The 27,446-nt window shown below is 48.7% G+C and overlaps 1 protein-coding gene across 1 annotated transcript in view; it reads right to left on the reverse strand.

The window, feature by feature from the left end:
• LOC309564142 (complement C1r-A subcomponent-like) overlaps positions 1 to 27,446 on the reverse strand; it is a gene marked incomplete at its 5' end in the record, with an annotated part of 131,530 nt that overhangs the window by 95,469 nt on the left and 8,615 nt on the right. Inside the window, 2 exons of the mRNA XM_082268771.1 lie at positions 6,731 to 6,917; positions 11,188 to 11,407. Of these exons, the coding sequence (XP_082124897.1) occupies positions 6,731 to 6,917; positions 11,188 to 11,407 (407 nt within the window). The remainder of the gene's footprint in view (positions 1 to 6,730; positions 6,918 to 11,187; positions 11,408 to 27,446) is intronic.

The following is a 27,446-nucleotide window of genomic DNA, read 5'->3' on the forward strand; positions in this document are numbered from 1 at the left end:
CTGTTATAGCTGCAAAGGGTGGGCCAACTCAATAATAAACCCTATGGACTAAGACTGGGATGCCATTAAAGTTCATGTGTGTGTAAAGGCAAGCGTCCCAATACTTTTGGCAATATAGTGTATATGTGGTGCATTTTATATACAACTATATAGATCAGACCAAAACGAGGGACAGATGAGGAGGAAAGAGGGACAGAGGGACTCTGTGCTGAATGAGGGGTCGTCCCTCAACATCAGGGACAGTTGGGAGCTATGGTTCAGAAAGATGAAACCATTATTTGTTTGGAATGGAGCTCTGCATATAAAGTAAACCTCACACTGCTTCCAAATGCATTTTAACAATTTAACAATCATTTTTATTTTAATAACCACATGACACTAGGAATGGAGCTTCTACAAGGTCCTCATCATTCTATTGTGTCCAAAGTAGGGATGAGGTTGGGTTTGGCTCTGGGTTCAGTCAGAACCCATGTTCGGGTCAACTCAGAAGTCAGCTTTCAGTACCGGGCCAATGAGCTGCGAGTGGAGGGCCGCATATACCCAAAGAAGTTGGGATGCTCATGACATCATTGACCTAATATGACCTTTTAGCATCCTTACTGTTGTGTACGTTCAGCTGCAAGGCAGTGAATGATCGGCCCAGGAATGACTGCTGCCTTCCGGGTTTGGCTGAACCCACATTGGGACCAAACCAACGTGACTAAACCCAACCTCAACACTAGTCTAGAGCATTGGTCTCCAAACTGCATTCCTACTTGCCTGGGACACTATTCCCTCAATTACAACAGTGATGAGGCACCATTTCTCCCACTGGCACCATCAATGGGGCACTATTCCTTCCACTGACACCATCAATGAGGCACTATTCCTTCCACTGACACCATCCATGGGGCATTATTCCTTCCACTGACACTATTGATGAAGCACTTTATCTCCCACTAACACCATCGATGGGGCACTATTCCCCCCACTGACGCCATTGATGGGGCACTATTCCCCCCACTGACGCCATTGATGGGACACAATCCCTCCCACTGACACTTTTGATGGGCCAAACTGCGGCCCAGGGGTCAGATGCTGCCCTTTGCTGGAGTTTCCCCAGCTATTGGGACACTATTCTTCCAACTGACACCAATAATGAGGCACCATTTCTCCCACTGACACCATCAACGGGGCACTATTTCTCCCACTGACACCTTTGATAGGAGCATTATTTTTCCACTGACACCATCGATGGGGCACTATTCCTCCCACTGATACCACTGATGGGGCACTATTCCTCCCTCTGACACCAATGATGAGGCACCATTTCTCCCACTGACACCATCGATGGGACACTATTTCTCCCACTGACACCTTTGATAGGAGCATTATTTTTCCACTGACACCATCGATGGGGCACTATTCCTCCCACTGACACCACTGATAGGGCACTATTCCTCTCACTGATACCAATGATGGGACACTATTCCTCTCACTGATACCAATAATGGGACACTATTCCTCCCATTGATACCAATGATGGGACACTATCCCTCCCACTGACACCAATGATGGGGCACTATTCCTCTAACTGACACCACTGACGGGGCACTATTCCTCCCACTGACACCAATGATGGGGCACTATTCCTCCCACTGACACCAATGATGGGACACTATTTGTCAGGAAAGAGCTCACCTGCTGGTGGCACTGTAGCTCCCAGATCCATAAGCTGCAGTTCCAGTGTCCACCAGCGGGTGTCTCTCAGTAGTCAGAAGCGAACATCTTATGCAATCAGTCATCACCTGATGCTGGTTGCAGGAAGTATATTTAAACCCTGTGTATGCTTCTTCTCACTGCCTTGGTATTGTCTCCATGTGCGCCTGACCTGCATGCCTGTGTCCCTGTATCCTGATCCTGGACTCTGATCCTGACCCTGCAGCCTGATTCCTTCCTTCCTGTTTGCTTACTCCGTCTCCTGCAACCCTCTCTCTGTTCTGTCTTGCTCCCAGCTCCCTCTGCTTGATCTCCCGTGTATGACCCCGGCTCTGTTACTATTACTATTCATTTATCCTGTTTTGTATATATTTGGTTTGAGCAGTTGTTTGCTGTGTGTCACTATTGTTTGGGTATCTGATTGGATTTACACAGTTATAGTTTTCTGGAGGTGCGTTTACATTTGTGTTATTCACTTATTTTTAAATAAATTATATTCTTTACACCTTAATTATGTCTAATGTTCTCTGTGTCAGTCCACACATTTCTGGTCACACCTGTTGCTGACAGAATACCAAGGCCCGTCCTGACCAGAAGTGGCTGCACAGAGAAGCCATCTTAGCTCTGTTGTTTGTGGCAAGATGCATCTTGAGGAGGTAATTTACTTTTCTTTGCTGGTGACAGAGGAAAAGGAATACTGCTGCCAGATATTAAAGGAGTGGGCCAGGGACCAGCTGTTAGAATGCATTCGTCTTGCTCATTCCCTAGTTGATCAGGGCAGGATGCTGTTTGATGATGTTCAGCCATTGATTCAAGTTTGTGCAGAGTTGGCTTTGTCCAGTATTCCTAAAGAAAGTGATGACTTTTCTCCCCCCTTTAGTATGGCTCAGGTAGAATCACTGGTATGGTTATTGGAGGATGACTCCTCTTATTTCTTTGAGCACTATTCAGCATGTTCCCAACAGGTGCTAGTAGATTGTATTAATGCAGTGCAGTCTCTTGTCAGACAGGCAGAGTGTAAACTGAATCTTGTTCAACCGTTATTACAAGCATGGTCAGATATATTGCACTCAGCTTCAGTCAGTTTGCAACAACCCCTTCCTACTGCTAGACACCTGCCTGCTCAAACATCTCTCTCTCCATCACCCACAGCAACCACAGTTGCAGCCCAGTTTACCCTTCTACCAACCATATGTCAGTACCCTGTTCCCACTTGCTGCACCTACCCTGCCTTTAACTCCTTGAAGCTTACCTCTTCTCCACTGTCTGCACCAATCCTTCAGAAATCCTCCTTAGTTACTGCTCCCTCTTTTTCAAAATCCCCCAGCTTTTCTTTGCTACCAGCTGCTCCCCCTACTCACAGCCCTGTGTTCACATGCAGAACCTCAGTGGCAAAACCCAAAAAGAAACGAAAGTTTTTCCCAACTTGCAAAATCTTGCCACTATCCAATTGTGCATCCACACCAGCGGATCTGCTCCAGCCTGCATCCATGCCTGCTTCCACGCCAGCGGATCTACCCCAGCCTGCTTCCACGCCAGCCGATCTGCTTCAGCTTGCTTCCACACTAGCCGATCTGCCTGCATCCACGCCAGCGGATCTGCTCCATCCTGCATCCACGCCAGCGGATCTGCCTGCATCCACGCCAGCCGATCTGCTCCAGCTTGCTTCCACGCCAGCCGATCTGCTCCAGCCTACTTCCACGCCAGCCGAACTGCTCCAGCCTGAAGTTCTGGTCCCTTTTGTCCAGCCTGAAGTTCTGGTCCCTTTTGTCCAGCCTGAAGTTCTGGTCCCTTTTGCCCAGCCTGAAGTTCTGGTCCCTTTTGCCCAGCTTGAAGTTCCGGTCCCTTTTGCCCAGCTTGAAGTTCCGGTCCCTGCTGCCCAGCTTGAAGTTCCGGTCCCTGCTGCCCAGCTTGAAGTTCCGGTCCCTGCTGCCCAGCTTGAAGTTCCGGTCCCTGCTGCCCAGCTTGAAGTTCCGGTCCCTGCTGCCCAGCTTGAAGTTCCGGTCCCTGCTGCCCAGCTTGAAGTTCCGGTCCCTGCTGCCCAGCTTGAAGTTCCGGTCCCTGCTGCCCAGCTTGAAGTTCCGGTCCCTGCTGCCCAGCTTGAAGTTCCGGTCCCTGCTGCCCAGCTTGAAGTTCCGGTCCCTGCTGCCCAGCTTGAAGTTCCGGTCCCTGCTGCCCAGCTTGAAGTTCCGGTCCCTGCTGCCCAGCTTGAAGTTCCGGTCCCTGCTGCCCAGCTTGAAGTTCCGGTCCCTGCTGCCCAGCTTGAAGTTCCGGTCCCTGCTGCCCAGCTTGAAGTTCCGGTCCCTGTTGCCCAGCTTGAAGTTCCGGTCCCTGTTGCCCAGCTTGAAGTTCCGGTCCCTGTTGCCCAGCTTGAAGTTCCGGTCCCTGTTGCCCAGCTTGAAGTTCCGGTCCCTGTTGCCCAGCTTGAAGTTCCGGTCCCTGTTGCCCAGCTTGAAGTTTCGGTCCCTGTTGCCCAGCTTGAAGTTTCGGTCCCTGTTGCCCAGCTTGAAGTTTCGGTCCCTGTTGCCCAGCTTGAAGTTTCGGTCCCTGTTGCCCAGCCAAAGGGGCAGGTGCCCAATGCCCAGCCTGTCTCTGGACATCCTGTCCCTAACAACCTGCCTGCCTCTGATGGTCTGCTGCTCGATGACACGTCTACCCCTAGGGATCTGCTGTCTGACAACCTGCCTTCTTCTGCCTCTGATCCGGTGACAGATGTCCAGCCTGATGATCCCATGCTTGATGTCCAGCATGCGTCTGATGATCCTTTTACCATTGACCAGCCTGATCTTACTTCTCTTCTACTTACCACCCAGCCGGGTTCTACTGACTCAATACCAGCTGCTCGGTTGGACTGTCATGCAAAAACAAAGTGTTCACCTGCTAATGGGTTTGAAAGCTCTGAGTCCTCGCATGCTTTATATGGGTTACCTGTTTGGCCTGAAATCCGTTTGTCGGTTGCCTCGGTTGAGTCCCTCTGGCAGAGTGTTGTTCCTATGGCTCCAAAGCCTGGTGGTCCGGACATGCCCATGGTAACTAGTAGCTGCATTTGCCTTCATGGCCCTGGTCATGGTAAGCTCCTGGGGAATGGAGGGGTACTATCTGTGCCTCTCCATGATCCGGATGCGCTTGCCCCAGCTTTGGGTGCACTAGGGGACCCGGGTCAGGTAACCAGTGCCTCAGAGATACCTAGGTGGCTTTTGAAGTGCAGAGTAAGTCCTGGAAACCAGGCAAGCTACTTGGTTATGGCGAGACACTTCTGTGTCAGAGTTCTGGTATTGTCACATGACCCCATGGCTAAGTCTGCAGGCAACTCGTGGGACCCCAGCAATGGGGTACCTGCTGTTCTGAGGGACTTGAAGTATCAAATTCTGTACATGTCAGAGGATCTGGCCAGCAGGACACCCAGCCAGTTGCTTGACCTCAGCGGTGGGATACCCAGTCAGTCACCTGACCCAGGCGGTGGGACACTTTGCCTATTGTTGGATCTTGGCAATGGGGCATCTCGCTTGGAACCCGGCACTTCTTCAGCCTACAAGGAACTTTTGCTCTGGATTTGTGCAGCAAATGACTGTCTTTTATGGACTGGTTTAGCTAGGGTTTTTTGGAGCGTCCTGAGGCCGCTCCTTAGAGGGGGGGTACTGTCAGGAAAGAGCTCACCTGCTGGTGGCACTGTAGCTCCCAGATCCATAAGCTGCAGTTCCAGTGTCCACCAGCGGGTGTCTCTCAGTAGTCAGAAGCGAACATCTTATGCAATCAGTCATCACCTGATGCTGGTTGCAGGAAGTATATTTAAACCCTGTGTATGCTTCTTCTCACTGCCTTGGTATTGTCTCCATGTGCGCCTGACCTGCATGCCTGTGTCCCTGTATCCTGATCCTGGACTCTGATCCTGACCCTGCAGCCTGATTCCTTCCTTCCTGTTTGCTTACTCCGTCTCCTGCAACCCTCTCTCTGTTCTGTCTTGCTCCCAGCTCCCTCTGCTTGATCTCCCGTGTATGACCCCGGCTCTGTTACTATTACTATTCATTTATCCTGTTTTGTATATATTTGGTTTGAGCAGTTGTTTGCTGTGTGTCACTATTGTTTGGGTATCTGATTGGATTTACACAGTTATAGTTTTCTGGAGGTGCGTTTACATTTGTGTTATTCACTTATTTTTAAATAAATTATATTCTTTACACCTTAATTATGTCTAATGTTCTCTGTGTCAGTCCACACATTTCTGGTCACACCTGTTGCTGACACTATTCCTCCCACTGACACCAATGATGGGGCACTATTCCTCCCACTGACACCAATGATGGGACACTATTCCTCCCACTGATGCCAATGATGGGGTATTATCCCTCCCACTGATACCAATGATGGGGAACTATTCCTACCACTGACAATACTGATGGCACACTATTCCCCCCACTGACACCATTGATGGGGCACTATTCCTCCCACTGACAATACTGATGGGGCACTATTCCTCCCACTGACAATACTGATGGGGCACTATTCCTCCCACTGACACCATTGATGGGGCACTATTCCTCCCACTGACAATACTGATGGGGCACTATTCCTCCCACTGACACCATTGATGGGGCACTATTCCTCCCACTGACAATACTGATGGGGCACTATTCCTCCCACTGACAATACTGATGGCGCACTATTCCTCCCACTGACACCATTGATGGGGCTTTCTTTCTTTCACTGACACCATCGAAGGGGCACCATTCCTCCCACTAAAACCAATAATGGGTCACTGTTTACTCTCACTGATGCTGGGGCATTTTCTACTCCCACTGGCCATTGTCTGCCCCTAAAGCCTGAAGGACAGTAAACTATCCCTTTACCTAAAATGTTTGGAGACCCCTGTACTAGAGAAGCGTGATAAGGTAGAGCCATGACAAAATGAAAATCGCCAACCACTCCGATCATCTACGTCTTTAGCTGTAATTCTGATCTGCACAACCAGAGAGGTGTAGGGACCACAGCCAGATTATACACAAAGCAACCTAAACAGGAGCCCAATACCTACCCACTGCCTGGTAATAGGCTTGGAATCCTGGGTAAAGGATGGCGGAGCCATGCTCCTCATTGGAAAAGTCAGACTGGAATTCAATTCTCATTTGGTTGCCTTCAGAGAGAAATAGCCGGTGACCAGGGTGGGACTTAGACTTGGGTGGACCACAGAACTGCCCCAGTTCCTTGTTGTCTGCCCAAACCTGCCGAAAGAAGATTGGGATAAAAGTGGTGGGTGCAAAATATGAAACTGATCACAAAAAAGTAAAAGTAATTTCTGTATTTTCTCACTTATTTAAATGTAACTTATCATTGAGTTAGGGTGTTGGACTTCAAGCTTGGTGGACGTTCCAAATGAATTAGATGATTACTGAGGCAGCTCTCGTATGGTTGATGGGGCTCCTATAGGTTCCCTGGGAGAATCAATGTATGTGAAGTGAAATGACGATGGTATCAAGCCACAGGGACTGGTCCAGATATAATAATTATTTACTACAATAAAAGAGTCTATCAAGAGTTGACTCCCAACGCGATTGGGGAGTTATCCACAAATACCTCTTCATCCGGGCTTAGGTTTATTGGGCAGGAGAAATCTGGACCATTGATTGATGTTTGGGTTTAATTTATAGTAATCTGTAGCTAGAAAGTTTATCAAAGTATATCATAAGGCAACATTTGTTTAGTTTTCGATAGAGTGGAGAGGGATTGGAACCCCTGTCAGTTTTTATTGCTGTCTTGGTCTTCTCTGTTTGTTCTGTTTACCATTATCATTGAAAGTGAAAGAAAATCCCAACTCTTGGGTTGTCCCCAGAAAAGTAATAGAGGGGAAGTCTTCCAATGTGGACACTAGTTTTGGGGACCTGGGGGGCCCCAAGGAACTCCCTTAACCACTTTACCACCGGAGGATTTTGCTGTCTTACGTCCAGGCCACTTTTTGCGATTCGGCACTGTGCAACTTTAACTGACAATTGCGCGGTCGTGCAATGCCGTACCCAAACTAAATTTACGTCCTTTTTTTCCCACAAATAGATCTTTCTTTTGGTGGTATTTGATCACCTGTGCGATTTTTACCTTTTGCGCTATAAACAAAAAAAGAGCGAAAATTTTGAAAAAATAACAATATTTTTCACATTTTTTTATATGAAATGTAAAGATCTAAATTTTTTTATCATTTTTGGCCAATTTGTTTTCTGCTACATATTTTTGGTAAAAAAAAAAAATTGCAATAAGCGTATTTTGATTGGTTTGCGCAAAAGTTATTGCGTTTACTAACTAAGGGAAAGATTTTTGTCATTTTTGGTGTTTTTTTTTTTAACGCGTAATGGTGACGATCTGCGATTTTTTTTTGCGGGATTGCGACATTGCGACGGACAGATCGGACCCTTGACTGACATTTTTGACACTTTTGGGGGTACCAGTGACATTACTGCAGTAATCAGTGCTATACATATGCACTGTTACTGTAAAAATGACACTGGCAGGGAAGGGGTTAATTTTATTGGAGAGGGAGGGGTTAATGTATGCCTGGTGCTTACTAACATGTGGGGGGGAGGTGACTGAGTGACACAAGGACAGATCGGATGTTCAGCTATGGTGAATCCTGCAATCTGTCCCTGCCTGTCACTTAGGAGATCCGCCCGCTCTGTTTACACAAGCGGGCGGATCTCCACACTCGATTCCCTGACGATCGGGGAAGAGAAGCGATGATCGCCGCCGCTCCTCCCCTGGCTTGACTCCCGCTGTGACTGAAAACAGCGGGAGCGAGCCTCCAGCGGCGCGCGCGCGCCGCCCACAAGGGGAGGAGTCCAGCGATGTAGGTCTACGACGCTGGACGATAACGAGCCACATTGCTGCAGTAGCAGCAATGTGAGTGGTTAATTTGCAGGAATTTCCTCTCACTTCCTGTTTGGCTATGGGACAGGAAGGTAAGGGAAATCTCCCCAATGGGACACCAATGACAAAAAAAACAAAAACATTTGACAGAGGTTATAACGCCTTCCTTACTCTATCCAAAATAAAATAAAAAGTTTTGCCTATGATTCTACTTTACGTCAAGTTGTCTGACATATTGGAGATTTCCTAAATCTGGAGAGTGGAAAACCTGGTGCAGCTGTGCATGGCACCCAATCAGCTTCTAACTTCAGCTTCTTTGATTAGGCTTTGACAAAACAACCTGGAAGCTGATTGGTTTCCATGCACAGCTGCACCAGATTTTGCCGTTTTAGTAAATCAACCCCATGTGGACTGGCAATGCTGAGCAATCCTATGTCACACAGACTAACTGAACTGAAACAGTCGCTGTGGTTTATCCTGTTATCTCAGCAGCCGTTCAGCCAAAAAGTCCTTGTATAAAAAGTTAAATATTTGAGCTGCTAAACCAGCTGATGAGAAGACCTGTGCAGATAATCACACTGAAAGAAATACCTCTAAAGGTCCAGTTAACATCTAGTCCATGTACATCATTTTCTATCTGAAACCCTAAAGAAATGGAAATGGAAACCCCAAAAAACAGACTGGCTCCTCTTTTGATTGCCCCCCTGACCCATGCTGGAATAAAGTCATATCTGGGCCTTTTAGTATTGGTGTAGAACTTCAATTCACAATCCACTACAAGCTGAGGAGACCAAGCAGATTCTCTTGTTTGTAGAAACCCAGGAACCAGATCACCTTCATCATATGTGTAAAACACAAGGCCCGCTGGCCAAATCTGGCCCACCAGGCCATTTTATGTGGCCATTGCACTTCTCCTGTAGCTGTGGAACCCTCCTTGTCTCAACCCCCAACCTTGTCTCAACTTGTCCCTTCTTGTCTCAACCCCCAACCTTGTCTCAGCTGTTGGCGGCAGAGAGGAATACAGGATTCCTCCTCCAGATCCTGCGCTTCTCTCTCTGCAACTGCAGAACCCCCTCGTCTCCCCTGGTCTCAGCCTTCAGAAGACCAGCTGATTCCAGCCCCCTGCTGGTCCTCCTCCAGACCCTGCACTTTCTGCTTCCCAAATTTGCCCCCAGCTTCATCCCTGCAGCCCAAAGTAAAAGAGAGTGCACTAAGATGGAAGAGATGGTGGGAGATTCTTGACTTCAAATGTAAGCTGGAGGGGGGGGGGTGCTCTGGACATCTAGTCCTACAGATCCAACCGACCCTTTGAGGGCAACCATAATGCTGATGCAGCCCGCAATGAAACTGAGTTTAACACGTCTGACCTAAATCAACGTCATTACATTATGCATGTATAGTAATACCAATAAGGGCGCTTTTCCACTGCATGGAACCGAACGGTTCGGCTCGCTTTTGCGCTTTTCCACTGCATGGTACCGCATGGTACGGTGTTGGAACGGTTCGGTACGGTGGCGCTTTTCCCCTACATGGAACCGAACGGTACGGCTCGCTTAAACAGTACCACCTCGGTTGTGGTTCCAAGAGGGTACCGTATCCCACAATCCTTTGCATGCAGCCTTGACTGTTTGTCACTACTAGCCACTGATAGGTGAGAGAATCGTTGTTATCCCACCCACTTACTATTAGTGGAAAAGCAAACCGTACCGAACCGTTCCAACACTGTACCATGCGGTACCATGCAGTGGAAAACCAAACCGAGCCAAGCAGGGCCGAGTGGAGCCGAGCCAGGGTACTTGCAGTGGAAAAGTGCCATAAGATAACCTTGCTGCTCCAGAGCTGTCTTTTCACTTTCCTTAATTAGTCGAATATTTGGGGTCAGGAACGATGAACACTTTGACCTAGCAGCGCCTGTGTGCAAGTTGGCGAGTTTTCCCCATGTTTGTTTTTGGGTTCCTACAAGAACGCTGGTTTCTGCCCATTACCGAAGAGATTGTAAATTAATTATCTTTCTGGACTGCAAACATTGTTAATAAAAACAATAAGGAAAATACATTTCTTAGTGTATATATATATATATACAGGGCTTTTTTTCAGCGGGAACGCGGGGGTACGCAGTTCCGGCACCTCCAGGTGCTGGAAGGTATACTGATGCTGGCTGCTGGGGGATCTATTGTTGCTGGACGGGGATCTATTTTTTAATGGCGATCTATTGCTGCTGGTGGAGGATCTTTTGATACTGTGGGTTAATTGTTGCTGGAAGGGATCTACTGTTTAGGGAGGGGTCTACTGTTGCTGGCTGCTAGAGAGTCTATTGATGCTGGCTGCTGGGAGATATTTTTCTGCTGCTGGGGGGGGGGGTCTATTGTTCCTGGCTGTGGGGGATCTATTTTATTGCTTTTCTTGTTATCATAACCAAATTCCATACATTCCAATACAAAATTATACTTGACTCTATACTCTCTAAAAGGGGCTGTACTGGAAGTTGGGTAAGGGGTGGAACCAAGGGTCAGTGCTCGGAGGTGGGTAGGGGGCGGAGACACAAAGTAACTTAGAAGGAGGAGTTCCTGCACCTATTCTCTGAGAAAAAAAGCCCTGTATATATATATATATATATATATATATATGTGCCTTTGATACCTTAACAAAGTCATAGGTACATCCGTCCGATGGCTCGATGTCAAACACCAGGAACTTCAGGGAAATGTGGTATCCTTTGGGGACGGCAATATTCCAGGTGCTGTGATTGTTGTTGGGATATGTTTTCGGGTAATTGGGGGATGTGATGAGCCCATACTGAGATCTCTTGGCTGGAGAGCAGGAGACACCTCCAAGAAGAAGAAGAAGCACCAAAAATAACCTAAACAACAAAGCCAAACGTTTCATGCCAGCGAAAACTATGGTTGGTGCCACAAAGGTAGAACTTCTGATACTTGTTTATTGCTGTCTCATTAGGAAGATCTCCCTCACTTTTTATGACAACGGGACCATGAAATGAGTGGGAAGGTACCACCGGGACAGGAAGACCCATAAACCAGCGTCTGTGTTTTTTCTGGTGCATAGCCGCTAGCACTTTTGTGTTTTACCTGGAATGCTGGCACCACAGCCAATCAGGAGGTAGTTCTCCTGATTGGAAGCTTTAAATTGTAAGGGAAATGTGGCTTAGAGTTCAATGAGTGCATCACTACACCTAAGAACCAGCATGGCACTCGGCTTGTCTGTATCCTCAAGAAAAGTTGCCTTTGGTACTTGCCACTTCAGTCTTTGTGCCTCCTTAGTTCCACTGTGCTTGAGGGTTTGGGTGCTTCATCTGTGGCTGCTTCCAGCCCCTAGTGTGTTTCTCTGTTTCAACTCTGCTGTCCAAGTCCACAGTATCTCTGACCACAGTGTTCCCTGAGATTCCAGTCCACCCCACAGTATCCTGTGTCATCTACTAACCTCAGTGCCTTCCTGTCCATCCGCTGATTCCAGTGCACCCCAGAGCATCCGGTGTCTTTTAGTGATTCCTGTGCACCCCTATGCACCCCATGACTGCAGTGCACCCCAGAGCATCCTGTGTCTCTACTGACTCTTATGCACCCCACGACTCCAATGCACCCCAGAGCATACAGTGTCTTTGCTGACCCCCATGCACCCCATGACTTGAGTGCACCCCAGAGCATCCAGTGTCTTCCAGTGATCCCTATTCACCCCTATGCACCCAATGACAGCAGTGCACCCCAGAGCATCCTGTGTCTTTCCTGACCCCTATGCACCCCATCACTTGAGTGCACCCCAGAGCATCCAGTGTCTTCTTGTGATCCCTACTCACCCCTATGCACCCCATGACTGCAGTGCACCCCAGAGCATCTGGTGTTTTCACTGGTTCTTATGCACCCCAAAACGTGAGTGCACCCTGGGGCATCCAGTGTCTTTTAGTGATATCTCCTTACCCATATACACCCCATGCCAGCAGGGCATCCCAGAACATCCTGTGTCTTTATTGACTCCTATGCACCCCATGACTGCAGTGCATTCCAGAGCATCCGGTGTCTTCACTGACCCCTATGCACCCCATGACTTGTGTGCACCCCAGAGCATCTAGTGTCTTCTAGTGATCCCTTCTCAACCCATGGTAGCAGGGCATCCCAGAACATCCTGTGTCTTTAATAACTCCATTGCATCCCATGACTGCATTACACCCCAGAGCATCCAGTGTATTCTAGGCATCCATGTGTATCTCTATGCACCCCATGTCTGCAGTGCACTGCAGAGTGTCCAGTTTTAGCAAGTGAGACCACTGTCCCCCGAGATTCCAGTCCACCTCAGAGCATCCTGTGCTACCTACTGACTCCAGCATGTCCCTGTGCATGCATTGACTCCAGTGCACCCTAGAACATCCAGTGTCTTCTAGGCATCCCTGTGTATCTCTATGCATTCTATGTCTGCAGTGCACTCCGAAGTATCCTGTTTTAGCTATTGACACCACTGTTCCCCAAGATTCCAGTCCACCCCAGAGTATCCTGTGCCATCTGCTGAGCATTTTGTGTCTCTACTGACTCATATTCACCCCATGACTGCAGTGCACCCCAGAGCATCCAGTGTCTTCTAATGATCCCTATTCACCCCTATGCACCCCATGACTGAAATGCACCCCAGAACATCCTGTGTCTCTTCTGACTCCTATGCACCCCATGGCTGCAGTGCACCCAGAGCATCTGGTGTTTTCACTGGTCCCTATGCACCCCAAGACTTGAGTGCACCCCGGAGTATCCAGTGTCTTTTAGTAAACCCTGTGCTCCCCTATGCATCCCATGACTGCAGTGCACCCCAAAGCATTATGTGTCTCTACTGACTCCTATGCACCCCATGACTGCAGTGCGTGCACCCCAAAGCATCCTGTGTCTCTACTGACCCCTGTGCACCCTGTAACTTCATTGCGCTACAGAGCTCACATCGCTTTTCAGAGGTGCGGCAATAATTGTCGCACGTGTTAACAAGCTGTACATGATTTTATAGGAATCTTAGAGGTGCCAGAACTTTGTATTTCATATCTACAATTATTAGCTGAATACTTTTGATACAAGGATACATTTGTATACATCAGACAGTACTGGGTCCCCGGTGTCGCTGGGCCCCATAGCACTCACATGATCCGCTATGGCTCTAGGTTGTAATTACTGGGTTATAAAATACTTTGTTTCTCTTGTTATTAGCCACTCTTGATACTTTTAAGTTTAGCAGCCAATACAGTATCAAACCAAATAGAAGAATGTAAACTCCTGGGGGGTGGGGACTGATGTGAACGTACAATATGTAAATTGTTGGTTGCTATTAGGGTTGAGCGGACACCTAGATGTCCGTGTTCGACGGGTTCGGCCGAACTTTAAAAAAAAGTCCGGGTCCGTGTCCCGGACTTTTACCGAACTTTTCCCGGACACCGAACCCCATTGAAGTCAATGGGGACCCGAACTTTAAGGCACTAAAATGGCTCTAAAACACCAAAGGAAAGGGCTAGAGTGCTGCAAATGGCAGCAAAACGTAATTAAGAGCATGGCAAGTGCTCTGCAAACAAATGTGGATAGGGAAATAACTTAAAACAACAAAAAAAAACAGAAAAATAAAACAATGTTCTTCTTCATCTCTGAAGGACGAGGCCCATATGGAGTAGGAGGGAGGTTGAGGTGGTGGTGGATGTGGCGGTGACATAGGCGTGCGCACAGGGTGTGCTGGGTGTGCCTGGGCACACCCTAATCACCTAGGGCACATAGCATTGCCAGTGAGGAGATGGGAAAGATCTCCCTGGGACCTGCTCTGCTCTATTTCTCCTTGCCTACAGGTACATGGCCCCGATACATTACTCTCCCTGCTGGCAAACACATGCATGTGTATTTCAACTTTGGGGTGCACACCTTAATGCAATAGGCTGCGCACACCTATGGGCGGTGTAGGTGGAAGCGGCGGTGGAGGAGGACCAGGGCCGGATTAACAGCATCATGGGCTTGGTGCTGAGGATTTTGAAGGGCCTTAAGGGCCGTGCCTTGCCATGCACCCAGAGGAGGAAGGGTGCAGCCATGCATGCCTAATTCAACATGGGATGCTGTCTCTGAAGCCCATAAACACATCCATGCATCGCCAACTGTCCCTCCTTGTCCGGCCTTCACGCTGTGTGGGGAGGTTCTGAGGGTGCTGCCTGGGGAAGCGAGCATAGAAGCCAGACTTCTGTGTTTACAAGTGACAGAAGAGCGGTAACAGTGAATATGGCCAACCCGGGGCCTATATAAAAGGTAGGGGCCTGGAGCTGCAGCTCCAATAGCCCCTACATTAATCTGGCCCTGAGGAGGAGGACGAGGTAGCCAACACTGCTTCTTTTCAAAAATTTTAAATGAGGGTACACCCCAAAAGAGTGAGAAAGAGCAAAAATGGAACAATGGGTGGGTAAGGTCGGTATCCATTGCTATTCTGCATAAGGTACGGAAAAGTCCCGTGGGATCCATGCCTGGTTCATTTTAATGAACGTGAGCTTGTCCACATTGTCTCTGGACAGGCGGCTGCGCTTGTCTGTTATAACGCCCCCAGCCGTGCTAAATACCCGTTCAGATAATACACTGGCTGCAGGGCACGCCAGCACCTCCAAGGCGTAAAGGGCAAGCTCAGGCCATGTGCCCAATTTGGAGACCCAGAAGTTGAAGGGGGCAGACCCGTCATTCACTACATGTAGGCGTGTGCACACATACTGCTCCACCATGTTGGTAAAATGCTGCCTCCTGCTAAGACGTTCCATCTGAGCTGCTGGTGCTGCTGTTTGTTGTGGCGTGCTGACAAAGCTTTTCCACATTTCGGCCATGCTAACCCTGCCTTCTGAGGTGCTGGCGGTGCCCTGGTTGCGTTGGCGACCTCCTCCTCCTCCTCCTCTGCCTTGTGCTTCCACTGTGGCCCCGCTGTCAGATGGGAATGCCAGCAGCATGGCGTCTACCAGCGTGCGCTTGTACTCGCGCATCTTGCGATCGCGCTCCAGTGAGTGAATTAAGGACGGTACGTTGTCCTTGTAACGGGGATCCAGCAGCGTGGCCACCCAGTAATCAGCACAAGTTAGAATGTGGGCAACTCGGCGGTCGTTGTGGAGACACTGCAGCATGTAATCGCTCATGTGTGCCAGGCTGCCCAGAGGCAACGAAAGGCTGTCCTCTGTGGGAGGTGTATCGTCCGTGTCCTCTGTATCCCCCCAGCCACGCACCAGTGATGGCCATGAGCTGGCCTGGGTGCCACCCTGCTGTGAACATGGTTCCATCTCCTCCTCCAGCTCCTCCTCCTCCTCATCCTCCTCATCCTCCAGAACTGTGCCCCTGCTGGACAATTGCGTCCCTGGCGTTTGCGTGTGCAGGAACCCACCCTCGGAGCCCCTTGCGAATGACTGCCCTGAAAGCCTTGGAAATGTTACCTCTTCATCCTCCTCCTCCTCCTCATCCTGTGCCACATCCTCTTCCATCATCGCCCGAATTGTTTTTTCAAGGAGGCATAGAAGTGGGATAGTTAAGCTGAGAACGGCGTCATTGCCACTGGCCATGTTGGTGGAGTACTCAAAACAGCGCAACAAGGCACACAGGTCTCGCATGGAGGCCCAGTTATTGGTGGTGAAGTGGTGCTGTTCCGCAGAGCGACTCACGCGTGCGTGCTGCAGCTGAAACTCCACTATGGCCTGCTGCTGCTCGCACAGTCTTTCCAGCATCTGCAAGGTGGAGTTCCACCTTGTGGGCACGTCACATATGAGGCGGTGAGCGGGAAGGCCGAAGTTACGCTGCAGCGCTGCCAGGCGAGCAGCAGCAGGGTGAGAACGCCGAAAGTGCGCACAAACGGCCCGCACTTTCTGCAGCAGCTCTGACATATCGGGGTAGTTTTTAAGGAACCTCTGCACCACCAAATTCAGCACATGCGCCAGGCAAGGGATGTGCGTCAAACCGGCTAGGCCCAGAGCTGCTATGAGATTTCGCCCGTTATCGCACACCACCAGGCCGGGCTTGAGGCTCGCTGGCAGCAACCACTCATTTGTCTGCTGTTCCATGCTCCTCCACAACTCCTGCGCGGTGTGTGGTTTGTCCCCCAAACAGGCAAGTTGTAAAACTGCCTGCTGTCGTTTACCCCTGGCTGTGCTGAAGTTGGTGGTGAAGGTGTTACGCTGTCCGGATGAGGAGGCGGTAGAGGATGAGGAAGCGGAGTAGGAGGAGTTAGGAACAGGAGGCAAACTGAAGCGCCCTGCAATCCTCGGTGGTGGAAGGACATGCGCCAAATTGCTATCCGCCTCAGGCCCATCCGCCACTGCATTTACCCAGTGTGCCGTTAGGGAGATATAACGCCCCTGACCGTGCTTACTGGTCCACGTATCCGTAGTTAGGTGGACCTTGGCACAGATGGCGTTGCGCAGTGCACACCTGATATTTTCCCCCACTTGGTTGTGCAGGGAAGGGATGGCTTGCCTGGAAAAGTAGTGGCGGCTGGGCACGACGTACTGTGGGACAGCCACCGACATCTCCACCAGACGGAATGACAGCATTTCAAAGGCCAATAATTTTGAAATGCTGGCATTCAGGGCCAGGGATCGCGGGTGGGTAGGGGGGTACTTCCTCTTCCTCTCAAGTGTTTGGGAGATGGAAAGCTGAACGCTTCCACGGGACATTGTGGAGATGGTTGTTGGTGACCCAGGTGGTGGTGTTGCTGACAGATCGTCTGTTTGCGGGGTGGCAGGTGCCGGTATCACTACAGATGTGGCTGGAGCGGCCGAGACTGCAGCAGAAGAGGAAGCAGGATGAGCCAGAGACGTTTCTTGGTTTTGAAGGTGTGTACTCCACTGCAGCTCGTGCTTTGCACTTAGATGCCTGATCATGCAGGTTGTGCTCAGGTTGAGAAGGTTTATGCCTCGCTTCAAGCTCTGATTGCACAGGGTGCAAACCACTCGTGTCCTGTCATCAGCACATTTTCTAAAGAACTTCCACGCTAGAGAACTCCTTTGAGCTGACTTTGGTGCGCTCGTTCCCTTGCTGCGTTGGGCAGTAGCGGGCGTAGTGTCTAGGGCACGGCCGCTCCGCTTCTGCACCCTGCTCCCTCTTCTGCTGTGCTGGTGGCTCTGTGCGACCACCGCCTCTTCCTCCAAACTACTCAGGTCACCTGCATGACGTTCATTCCATGTGGGGTCGAGGACCTCATCGTCCTCCACATCATCTTCCACCCAGTCTTCACCCCTGCCCTCCTTGTCGGTCTCCACAATGCTGAACGCCGCAGCAGTTGGCACCTGCGTTTCGTCATCATCGGAGACGTGCTGCGATGATCCTTGCATGTACTCATCTTGAGAAATAAGTGGTTGGGCATCGCTGCACTCAATCTCTTCCACTTCTGGGGCAGGGCTAGGTGGATGGCCCTGGGAAACCCTGCTGACAGAGTCCTCAAAAAGAATAAGAGACTGCTGTATGGCTTGGGGCTCAGACTGCTGGCCTGATTTGCAAGGGGGTGAGGTGAAAGACGGTTGGACATTGGCTGCAGGTGCCAACTCTGACCTTTCTGCAGTAGACTGGGTGGGAGACAATGTGAAGGAACTGGAGGCACTGTCAGCAGCAAACCAATCTACTATCGCCTCAACTTGTTCTGGCCTCATCACTTCTAGGGGCGTTTGATGCCCTACCAAATACTGATGCAGGTTCTGTCGCCTACTCACACTTGAGGAAGGTGTTTCACTTGTGCGTGTAGCTGGCACAGATCGACCACGTCCTCTCCTTGCAACAGGAGCTCTACCAGCAGCACCACGACCCAGGCCACGGCCCTTATTTGACGGTCTCCTCATATTTCTGTAATTTAAGATCTTGCCCTAGAAAGGTTTTTATTGAATAGCGGAATAGGAAATATGATCCAAAAAAGTGTATGTATCTCGCACGTACAAAACCACACTAGGCCCCAATTACTATTGTTTCTACCCCTAAAAGGATGGATGAGGAGTAGGAGGAGTATGGAACAGACAGCACCCTCAAATCTTCAGAAGTATGAGATGAACCCCAAAAACTTGGAAAGGTGGATCTCACACGTACCGACACAGACTATCCCGCAATTCAATTGATCCTCAAAGGTTTTTATTGAATAGCGGAATAGGAAATATGATCAAAAAAAGTGTATGTATCTCGCACGTACACAACCACACTAGGCCCCAATTACTATTGTTTGTACCCCTAAAAGGATGGTTGAGCAGTAGGAGCAGGAGTATGGAACAGGCAGCACCCTCAAATCTTCAGAAGTATGAGATGAACCCCAACAACTTGGAAAGGTGGATCTCACACGTACCGACACAGACTATCTCGCAATTGAATTGATCCCCAAAGGTTTTAATTGAATAGCGGAATAGAAAATATGATCAAAAAGAAAGTGTATGTATCTCGCACGTACACCACCACACTAGGCCCCAACTACTATTGTTTGTACCCCTAAAAGGATGGTTGAGCAGTAGGAGGAGGAGTATGGAACAGGCAGCACCCTCAAATCTTCAGAAGTATGAGATGAACCCCAAAAACTTGGAAAGGTGGATCTCTCTCACACGTACCAACACAGACTATCCCCCAATTTAACTGATCCCCAAAGGTTTTTGATTAAATAGCGGAATAGAAAATATGATCCAAAAAAAGTGTATGTATATCACACGTACACAACCACACTAGGCCCCAATTACTATTGTTTGTACCCCTAAAAGGCTAGATGAGGAGTAGGGGGGGTATGGAACAGGCAGCACCCTCAAACCTTCAGAAGTATGAGATGAACCCCAACAACTTGGAAAGGTGGATCTCTCTCACACGTACCAACACAGACTATCCCCCAATTTAACTGATCCCCAAAGGTTTTTGATTAAATAGCGGAATAGAAAATATGATCCAAAAAAAGTGTATGTATATCACACGTACACAACCACACTAGGCCCCAATTACTATTGTTTGTACCCCTAAAAGGCTAGATGAGGAGTAGGGGGAGTATGGAACAGGCAGCACCCTCAAACCTTCAGAAGTATGAGATGAACCCCAACAACTTGGAAAGGTGGATCTCTCTCACACGTACCAACACAGACTATCCCCCAATTTAACTGATCCCCAAAGGTTTTTGATTAAATAGCGGAATAGAAAATATGATCCAAAAAAAGTGTATGTATATCACACGTACACAACCACACTAGGCCCCAATTACTATTGTTTGTACCCCTAAAAGGCTAGATGAGGAGTAGGGGGAGTATGGAACAGGCAGCACCCTCAAATCTTCAGAAGTATGAGATTGTGTTCACTGTACCCCACAAAGATTGAGTTCACTGCACCCCACAATGATTGTGTTCACTGCACCCCACAAAGATTGTGTTCACTGCACCTCACAAAGATTGTGTTCACTGTACCCCCCAAAGATTGTGTTCACTGCACCCCACAAAGATTCTGTTCACTGTACCCCACAAAGATTGTGTTCACTGCACCCTAAAAGGATGTTGTTCACTGCACCCCACAAAGATTGTGTTCACTGCACCCTAAAAGGATGTTGTTCACTGCACCCCAAAAAGATTGTGTTCACTGTACCCCCCCAAAGATTGTGTTCACTGCACCCCACAAAGATTGTGTTCACTGCACCCCAAAAAGATTGTGTTCACTGTACCCCCCAAAGATTGTGTTCACTGCACCCCAAAAAGATTGTGTTCACTGTACCCCCCAAAGATTGTGTTCACTGTACCCCACAAAGATTGTGTTCACTGCACCCCAAAAAGATTGTGTTCACTGTACCCCCCCAAAGATTGTGTTCACTGCACCCCACAAAGATTCTGTTCACTGCACCCCACAAAGGATTTTGTTCACTGCACCCCAAAAAGATTGTGTTCACTGCACCCCAAAAAGGATTTTGATCACTGCACCCCAAAAAGGATTTTGATCACTGCACCCCAAAAAGGATGTTGTTCACTGCACCCCAAAAATGATTTTGTTCACTCCACCCCAAAAAGATTGTGTTCACTGCACCCCACAAAGATTGTGTTCACTGCACCCCAAAAAGATTGTGTTCACTGTACCCCCCAAAGATTGTGTTCACTGCACCCCACAAAGATTCTGTTCACTGTACCCCACAAAGATTGTGTTCACTGCACCCCAAAAAGATTGTGTTCACTGCACCCCAAAAAGGATGTTGTTCACTGCACCCCAAAAAGGATGTTGTTCACTCCACCCCAAAAAGATTGTGTTCACTGCACCCCACAAAGATTGTGTTCACTGCACCCCAAAAAGATTGTGTTCACTGCACCCCAAAAATGATTTTGTTCACTGCACCCCAAAAAGGATTTTGTTCACTGCACCCCAAAAAGGATGTTGTTCACTCCACCCCAAAAAGATTGTGTTCACTGCACCCCAAAAAGATTGTGTTCACTGCACCCCACAAAGGATTTTGTTCACTGCACCCCAAAAAGATTGTGTTCACTGCACCCCAAAAAGGATGTTGTTCACTGCACCCCAAAAAGGATTTTGTTCACTGCACCCCAAAAAGATTGTGTTCACTGCACCCCACAAAGGATTTTGTTCACTGCACCCCACAAAGATTGTGTTCACTGCACACCAAAAAGGATTGTGTTCACTGCACACCAAAAAGATTTTGTTCACTGCACCCCAAAAAGATTGTGTTCACTGCACCCCACAAAGATTGTGTTCACTGCACCCCAAAAAGATTGTGTTCACTGTACCCCCCAAAGATTGTGTTCACTGCACCCCACAAAGATTCTGTTCACTGTACCCCACAAAGATTGTGTTCACTGCACCCCAAAAAGATTGTGTTCACTGCACCCCAAAAAGGATGTTGTTCACTGCACCCCAAAAAGGATGTTGTTCACTCCACCCCAAAAAGATTGTGTTCACTGCACCCCACAAAGATTGTGTTCACTGCACCCCAAAAAGATTGTGTTCACTGCACCCCAAAAAGGATTTTGTTCACTGCACCCCAAAAAGGATGTTGTTCACTCCACCCCAAAAAGGATGTTGTTCACTGCACCCCAAAAAGGATTTTGTTCACTGCACCCCAAAAAGATTGTGTTCACTGCACCCCACAAAGGATTTTGTTCACTGCACCCCACAAAGATTGTGTTCACTGCACACCAAAAAGGATTGTGTTCACTGCACACCAAAAAGATTTTGTTCACTGCACCCCAAAAAGATTGTGTTCACTGCAGCCCAAAAAGATTGTGTTCACTGCAGCCCAAAAAGATTGTGTTCACTGCAGCTCACACACAGAAAAATGGATGTGGATCACTGACACCTGCCTATCTCCAATCCCACACCACACAGCAATATCGATTGTAGTTTGTAGAACACAGTTTCCCTAAAATTCAGCAGACTCTGTCCCTAACAGGATTGAGAAGAGATCGTAGATCAGGATTGAGTGCAGATTCACCCCACCCCCCACACAGCAATATCGATTGTAGTTTGTAGAACACACTGACCCTATAATTCAGCAGACTCTATCCCTAAAATGCCTACAACTCGCCCTGCCTAAACACTCCGACCTGTCCCTCAATTCTATCCGGACACAAATGGTTTTTTCCTGCCTATCTTTCCCTAATCAGCAGCCAGCACATTGATGTGTGCTCTGTCCCTTAGCTAAGCAGCAGAATGACGCTGCTGCGGCGGCTGCCTCGAACTTATAAAGACTTGGTCACATGCTTCAGACGGCCAATCACAGCTACTAAGACATTTGCAGGCATGGCTGGGATGGCTTAAGGCACACCAGTTAAACGATTGTTGATTGGCTGTTGAAAGCCCGCCATGAAAAGAGCGCCAAAGCATGCAAAACCCGGAAATAAAACGACCGAACACGGATTTTTACCCGAACATACAGTAAAGTGTCCGTGTCCGTGTTCGGGTAAAAAAAATCCAATTATTCGGTACGAACACGAATAATACAGTCCGTGTTCGCTCAACACTAGTTGCTATATAAAATGCTGCAATCAATAAAAAACAAATAAACAAATAAATAAACAACAGGATACAATTGTATCATTTGAACACAGGGAGAGTGTTCAATGTTTGAAATCAGGGATATTTCTTAACCAATGACTTCATAAATTCTGTAATTGCTAGTAGCTACACCGGTGCAGCCTCTGAACAGATCATTTCATCTTATTCTGCAGACTATTGCATCTAATCAGTTTTAGCTGGTAATATCAAACATTTAATCCATGCGACTGCAATACTTACATTCTCCCTGTGCCTCTTGCGAGTTAATTCCTTAGAAATGAAAGTTTCAGCAGCAAACAGTGGATGGGGGGGGGGGGGGGGGGTTGGGAGGGTGGAGAAGAGGAGGAGATCAGAAGATTGAAGAGAACATTTAATGACCCAAAATCTCTGCTGGAGTTTCAGTCTCTGTCCTGTGCTGACCTCTGCTGTACAAACAGAGAATTACAATGTGGCCAAGGAAATTATAGACTCTGAATGCGACTTTGAAATCGTGCTACTTCACTTTAAGTCACACAATTTTAAAACCACAGGTCAATGCGATTTCAGGTGCGACTTCATGAACAGACGTCCATGCAATTCGCATCTGAAATCGCAAAAAATGGTGCAGGATCCTTTTTTCAAATCTGTGTGGCACCCCAAAGTCGGAGTCGCACCAATTTGATCAGTTCCATTGCCGACAATAGGGTGTGACTTGTCATGGGGTGCCACACCCATTTGACTTTTGGGGTGGCACACCGATTTTAATTTTTTTCAAATCAGTGTGGCACCCCAAAGTCGGAGTCACACCGATTTGAACAGTTCCATTGCTGACAATAGGCTGTGACTTGTCATGCATTTTGAAACTCTCAAATCGCATGACAAGTCGCATTGGCGTGAATAGGGACTTAAAAGGTAACTCCACTTTTGTGGGGAAAAAAATAGCAAATAGCACAAATAATCTAGCGTATCCAATTGCTACACAAGTCAAATTGTAATTGAAAGTAATTAAAAATTATTTTTCCTTTTCAGTCTGCAGCAGCTGTCATTTTCTGTAAAATGCAATATGGCCACCTGGAGGCGCTCTGAGCACAGAATATATACAGAACTCCGCCCCCCCCAGAAATGTAAATTCCTGCTAGTGTGATTGGCTCACTGATTTTCATAAAGTCTGCATTAACCACTTAAGCCCCGGAGGATTTGGCTGCTCAAAGACCAGGGCCTATTTTGAGATTCGGCACTGCGTGACTTTAATGGACAATTGCGCGGTCGTGCGATGCTGTTCCCAAATGAAATTGATGACCTTTTTTTTTCCACAAACAGAGCTTTCTTTTGGTGGTATTTGATCACCTGTGCGATTTTTACTTTTTGCGCTATAAACATAAAAAGAGCGACAATTCTGAAAAAATAACAATATTTTTCACATTTTGTATATGAAATTCCCCCCCAAAAAATGTAAAAATCTAAATTTTTTAACATTTTAGGCCAATTTATTTTCTGCTATATATTTTTGGTAAAAAAATTGCAATAAGCGTATTTTGATTGGTTTGCGCAAAAGTTTTTGCGTTTACTAACTACAGGAAAGATTTATATCATTTTTATTGTTTTTTTTTTTTTTTACCAGTAATGGCGGTGATCTGTGATTTTTTTTGCGGGACTGCGACATTGCGGCGGACAGATCGGACCCCTGACTGCCATTTTTGACACTTTTGGGGGTACCAGTGACATTACTACAGTAATACATATGCACTGTCACTGTAATAATGACACTGGCAGGGAAGGGGTTAACTTTATTAGAGATCCAGGGGTTAAGTGTATCCCTAGGGGCGTGCTTCTTACTGTAAAGGGGCGTGGCTTGTGATGCTACAACAGAGACATACGATCCTACTTAGAAGGGTCGTATGATCTCTGCTGTTACATCAGGAAGAATGACAGACGGCTTTGTTTACATCAGCCTCCTGCCTTTCTCACTCTCCAGCGGTAAATCGCGAGTGATCGGCGGACATCGGAGCTGCCAGTCACTCGCGCGGGGATGCTAGTGACCTAGAGCGCTCGCCCCCTATTGGCTCGCGGGCGAGTGACGTACCGCTTGCCCAGGAGGGGCTGACCGCCGACATATATAGTCGTACGGAGGTCGGCAAGTGGTTAAGATACAAGTCAGATTTTGGGCATCCCCTGCAACATTTTTGGTGAGATACTTGCAAAGGGAAATCACATCTAAAGGGATGCAAACCCTACCACTTTCCTCATTAGAGCCCTGCAAGTGCAGCAGCTGATTGATAATGATAAAGTCACTCCCATTTAGCCCGTGTTCACATTGGTCCAATTTGACATGTGATTTGACATTTCCAATTTCTGGCAGTTGCACCATCTGAATAGGTCAGACGCCAAGTTTGTGGTGCAGCACTGATTCACAAAAGTAGTTTCTGTACTACTTTTGGGGGGGGGGGGATGAGTTCCATAGACATCTGTGCAGCAACCCGCACAGATGTCTGTGAAATTGCCCCCGAAGTCAGACTGAAATGCCGGCTCGGCTTGAAATCGTGCGAGTTCAGCTAAACGCGCTTAATTTCAAAACGGCCTCAGTGTGAACCTGGGCTTACATTCACTTGGCACATGGACACAAAGAAACAAACAACTATTTCTTCAGAATAACAAAAGGTAGGAATCTGCTACAAGGTTTATTGAAATCCCTGCAGGGCCGTGCAGAGACCTTTAGAGGGGCAGGTGGTCAGAGTATAAAAGTGGCACATGGAACAGGGCTTTAAATAGGGCAGGTTCAGGGGTGTTTAGTGGCTGCGGACATGGTGCAGGGGGCGATAAGAGGCTGTGGACATGGTGCAGGTGGTGGTCTGGTTAGAGGCAACGGACATGGTGCGGGGGGGTGGTCAGAGGCTGCGGACATGGTGCAGGTGATGGTCGTTTCGAGGCCGTGCCCTTCCTCTTCCTGAGGCTCTGAGGAAGAGGCACGGCCTCGAAATGCATCAGCCCTCCGTCCTCATGAGACATTGGACTTTTCAAACGATGCTGCTCTATGGAATTGATATGCTGGATTACTACGCATGTTTGTGAGTAGTTGATTTTAAACTTATGTTATTAAAAGCCCGCTGAGGATAATGCGCTAGGCTGGTGCGCCCTTTCTTCGTGTTTGTATTTGCAGTATTGTTGACCACCCCGGTCGTAGAGGGCAGCAAAGCTTAGCCATAGTGGATGCCAAGTGTGAGTTCCGGGATAGAGGCAGCCTGAGGACCCAGTTCTGAGCGCAGGAGCAGGGTGCTCAGCATCACTATTTTAGTTTCTGGATGGCTGCGGACATGGTGCAGGGGGTGGTCGGTGGCTGCAGACATGGTGCAGGTGATGGTCTGGTCAGAGGCTGCGGACATGGTGCAGGGGGTGATAAGAGGCTGCTGACATGGTGCAGGTGATGGTCTGGTAAGAGGCTGTAGACATGGTGCAGGGGGTGGTCTGGTCAGTGGCTGCGGACATGGTGCAGGGGGTGGTCGGCGGCTGAAGACATGGTGCAGGTGATGGTCTGGTCAGAGGCTGCAGACATGGTGCAGGGGGTGGTAAGAGGATGTGGACATGGTGCAGGTGGTGGTCAGAGGCTTCGGACATGGTGCAGGAGGTGGTCTGGTCAGAGGCAGCGGACATGGTGCAGGGGGTGGTAAGAGGCTGTGGACATGGTGCTCTGGTCAGAGGCTTCGGACATGGTACAGGGGATGGTAAGAGGCGGCGGACATGGTGCAGGTGGTGGTCTGTTCAGAGGCTGCGGACATGGTGCAGGGGTAGGTAAGAGGTTGCGGACATGGTGCAGGTGGTGGTTTAGTCAGACGCTGTGAACATGGTACAGGAGGTGGTAAGGGGCTGCGGACATGGCGCAGGGGGTGGTAAGAGGCTGTGGACATGATGCAGGTGGTGGTCTGGTCAGAGGCTGCAGACATGGTGCAGGTGGTGGTCAGAGGCTGTGGACATGGTGCAGGTGGTGAACTGTTCAGAGGCTGCGGACATGGTGCAGGGGGTGGTCAGAGGCTGTGGAGTGGTTCGGGGTCTGGTCTTACCTGCTGATGTGACAACGAGGCACTGTCGCTGCGCTGAGACCAAGTGCTTCACTTTCAAAAATGGCACCAGGTGGTGCCTTTACGTCACTACGTATGCGCCCCCTCTACCGAGCATGTACAAGCTTTCCCAAGCCCAGCAGGCTTCAGGATAGGCACATGCAGGCACTGTCAGCCCACCGCCATACTGTTTATGGGCCCCACTTCAGAAATTTGGGTTTGATAAAAGAACGCTTTGGGCATTAAGGGGCAAAGAGGCAGGTGCAGCCCCCCCCCCCCCCCCTGTACGTGCCTGAATGCCTGCAATGTACAGAGACCGCCCGGGGTTTCTTAAAAAAAAAAAAATTGTGGTCACGTTTTAAAGCAGAACTAAACTTTCAGATTCTCAGCGTAACAATTTTTAATTCTCATGCTGCTAGCATTGGTAAATAGATAGAAGATGTATTATATTTACTTGTGTAGCACTGCCCCCTTGAGGACTACTGGATAATACACTCTCAGGTCAGGGGCGGATCCAGGGGGGGCAATGGGTCAATTGCCCCCCCCCCCGACATCCAAAGGAGCTTCCCTATTTGCCCTGAAAGTGGCCCTGACAATAGCACCACAGAGCGCACTGGGGACACAGGAAGCAGCGCTGTATTACACAGCCAGCAGAGAGAGGGTGGGGCCGGGAGCTCCACTGATGCTCTGACTCCACCCCTTTCAGCCTGTGCATTCGGTATTGAGCCATTGTAGTAGGAGCCCAGAGCCCCGCCCCCGGACTTCTGCATTGCTCAGCCAGCAAAGAGGGGGCAGGGCCAGGAGCTCCACTGATGCTCTGACCCCGCCCCATGCAGCCTATGTACTCTGGATGGAGTAGAAGGAGAGAAGATTTGAGTGGATGCCCCGCCCCCGG

This window comes from Pelophylax lessonae (assembly GCF_965119305.1).
Source record: "Pelophylax lessonae genome assembly, chromosome: 9".
Taxonomy (NCBI): Eukaryota; Metazoa; Chordata; class Amphibia; order Anura; family Ranidae; genus Pelophylax; species Pelophylax lessonae.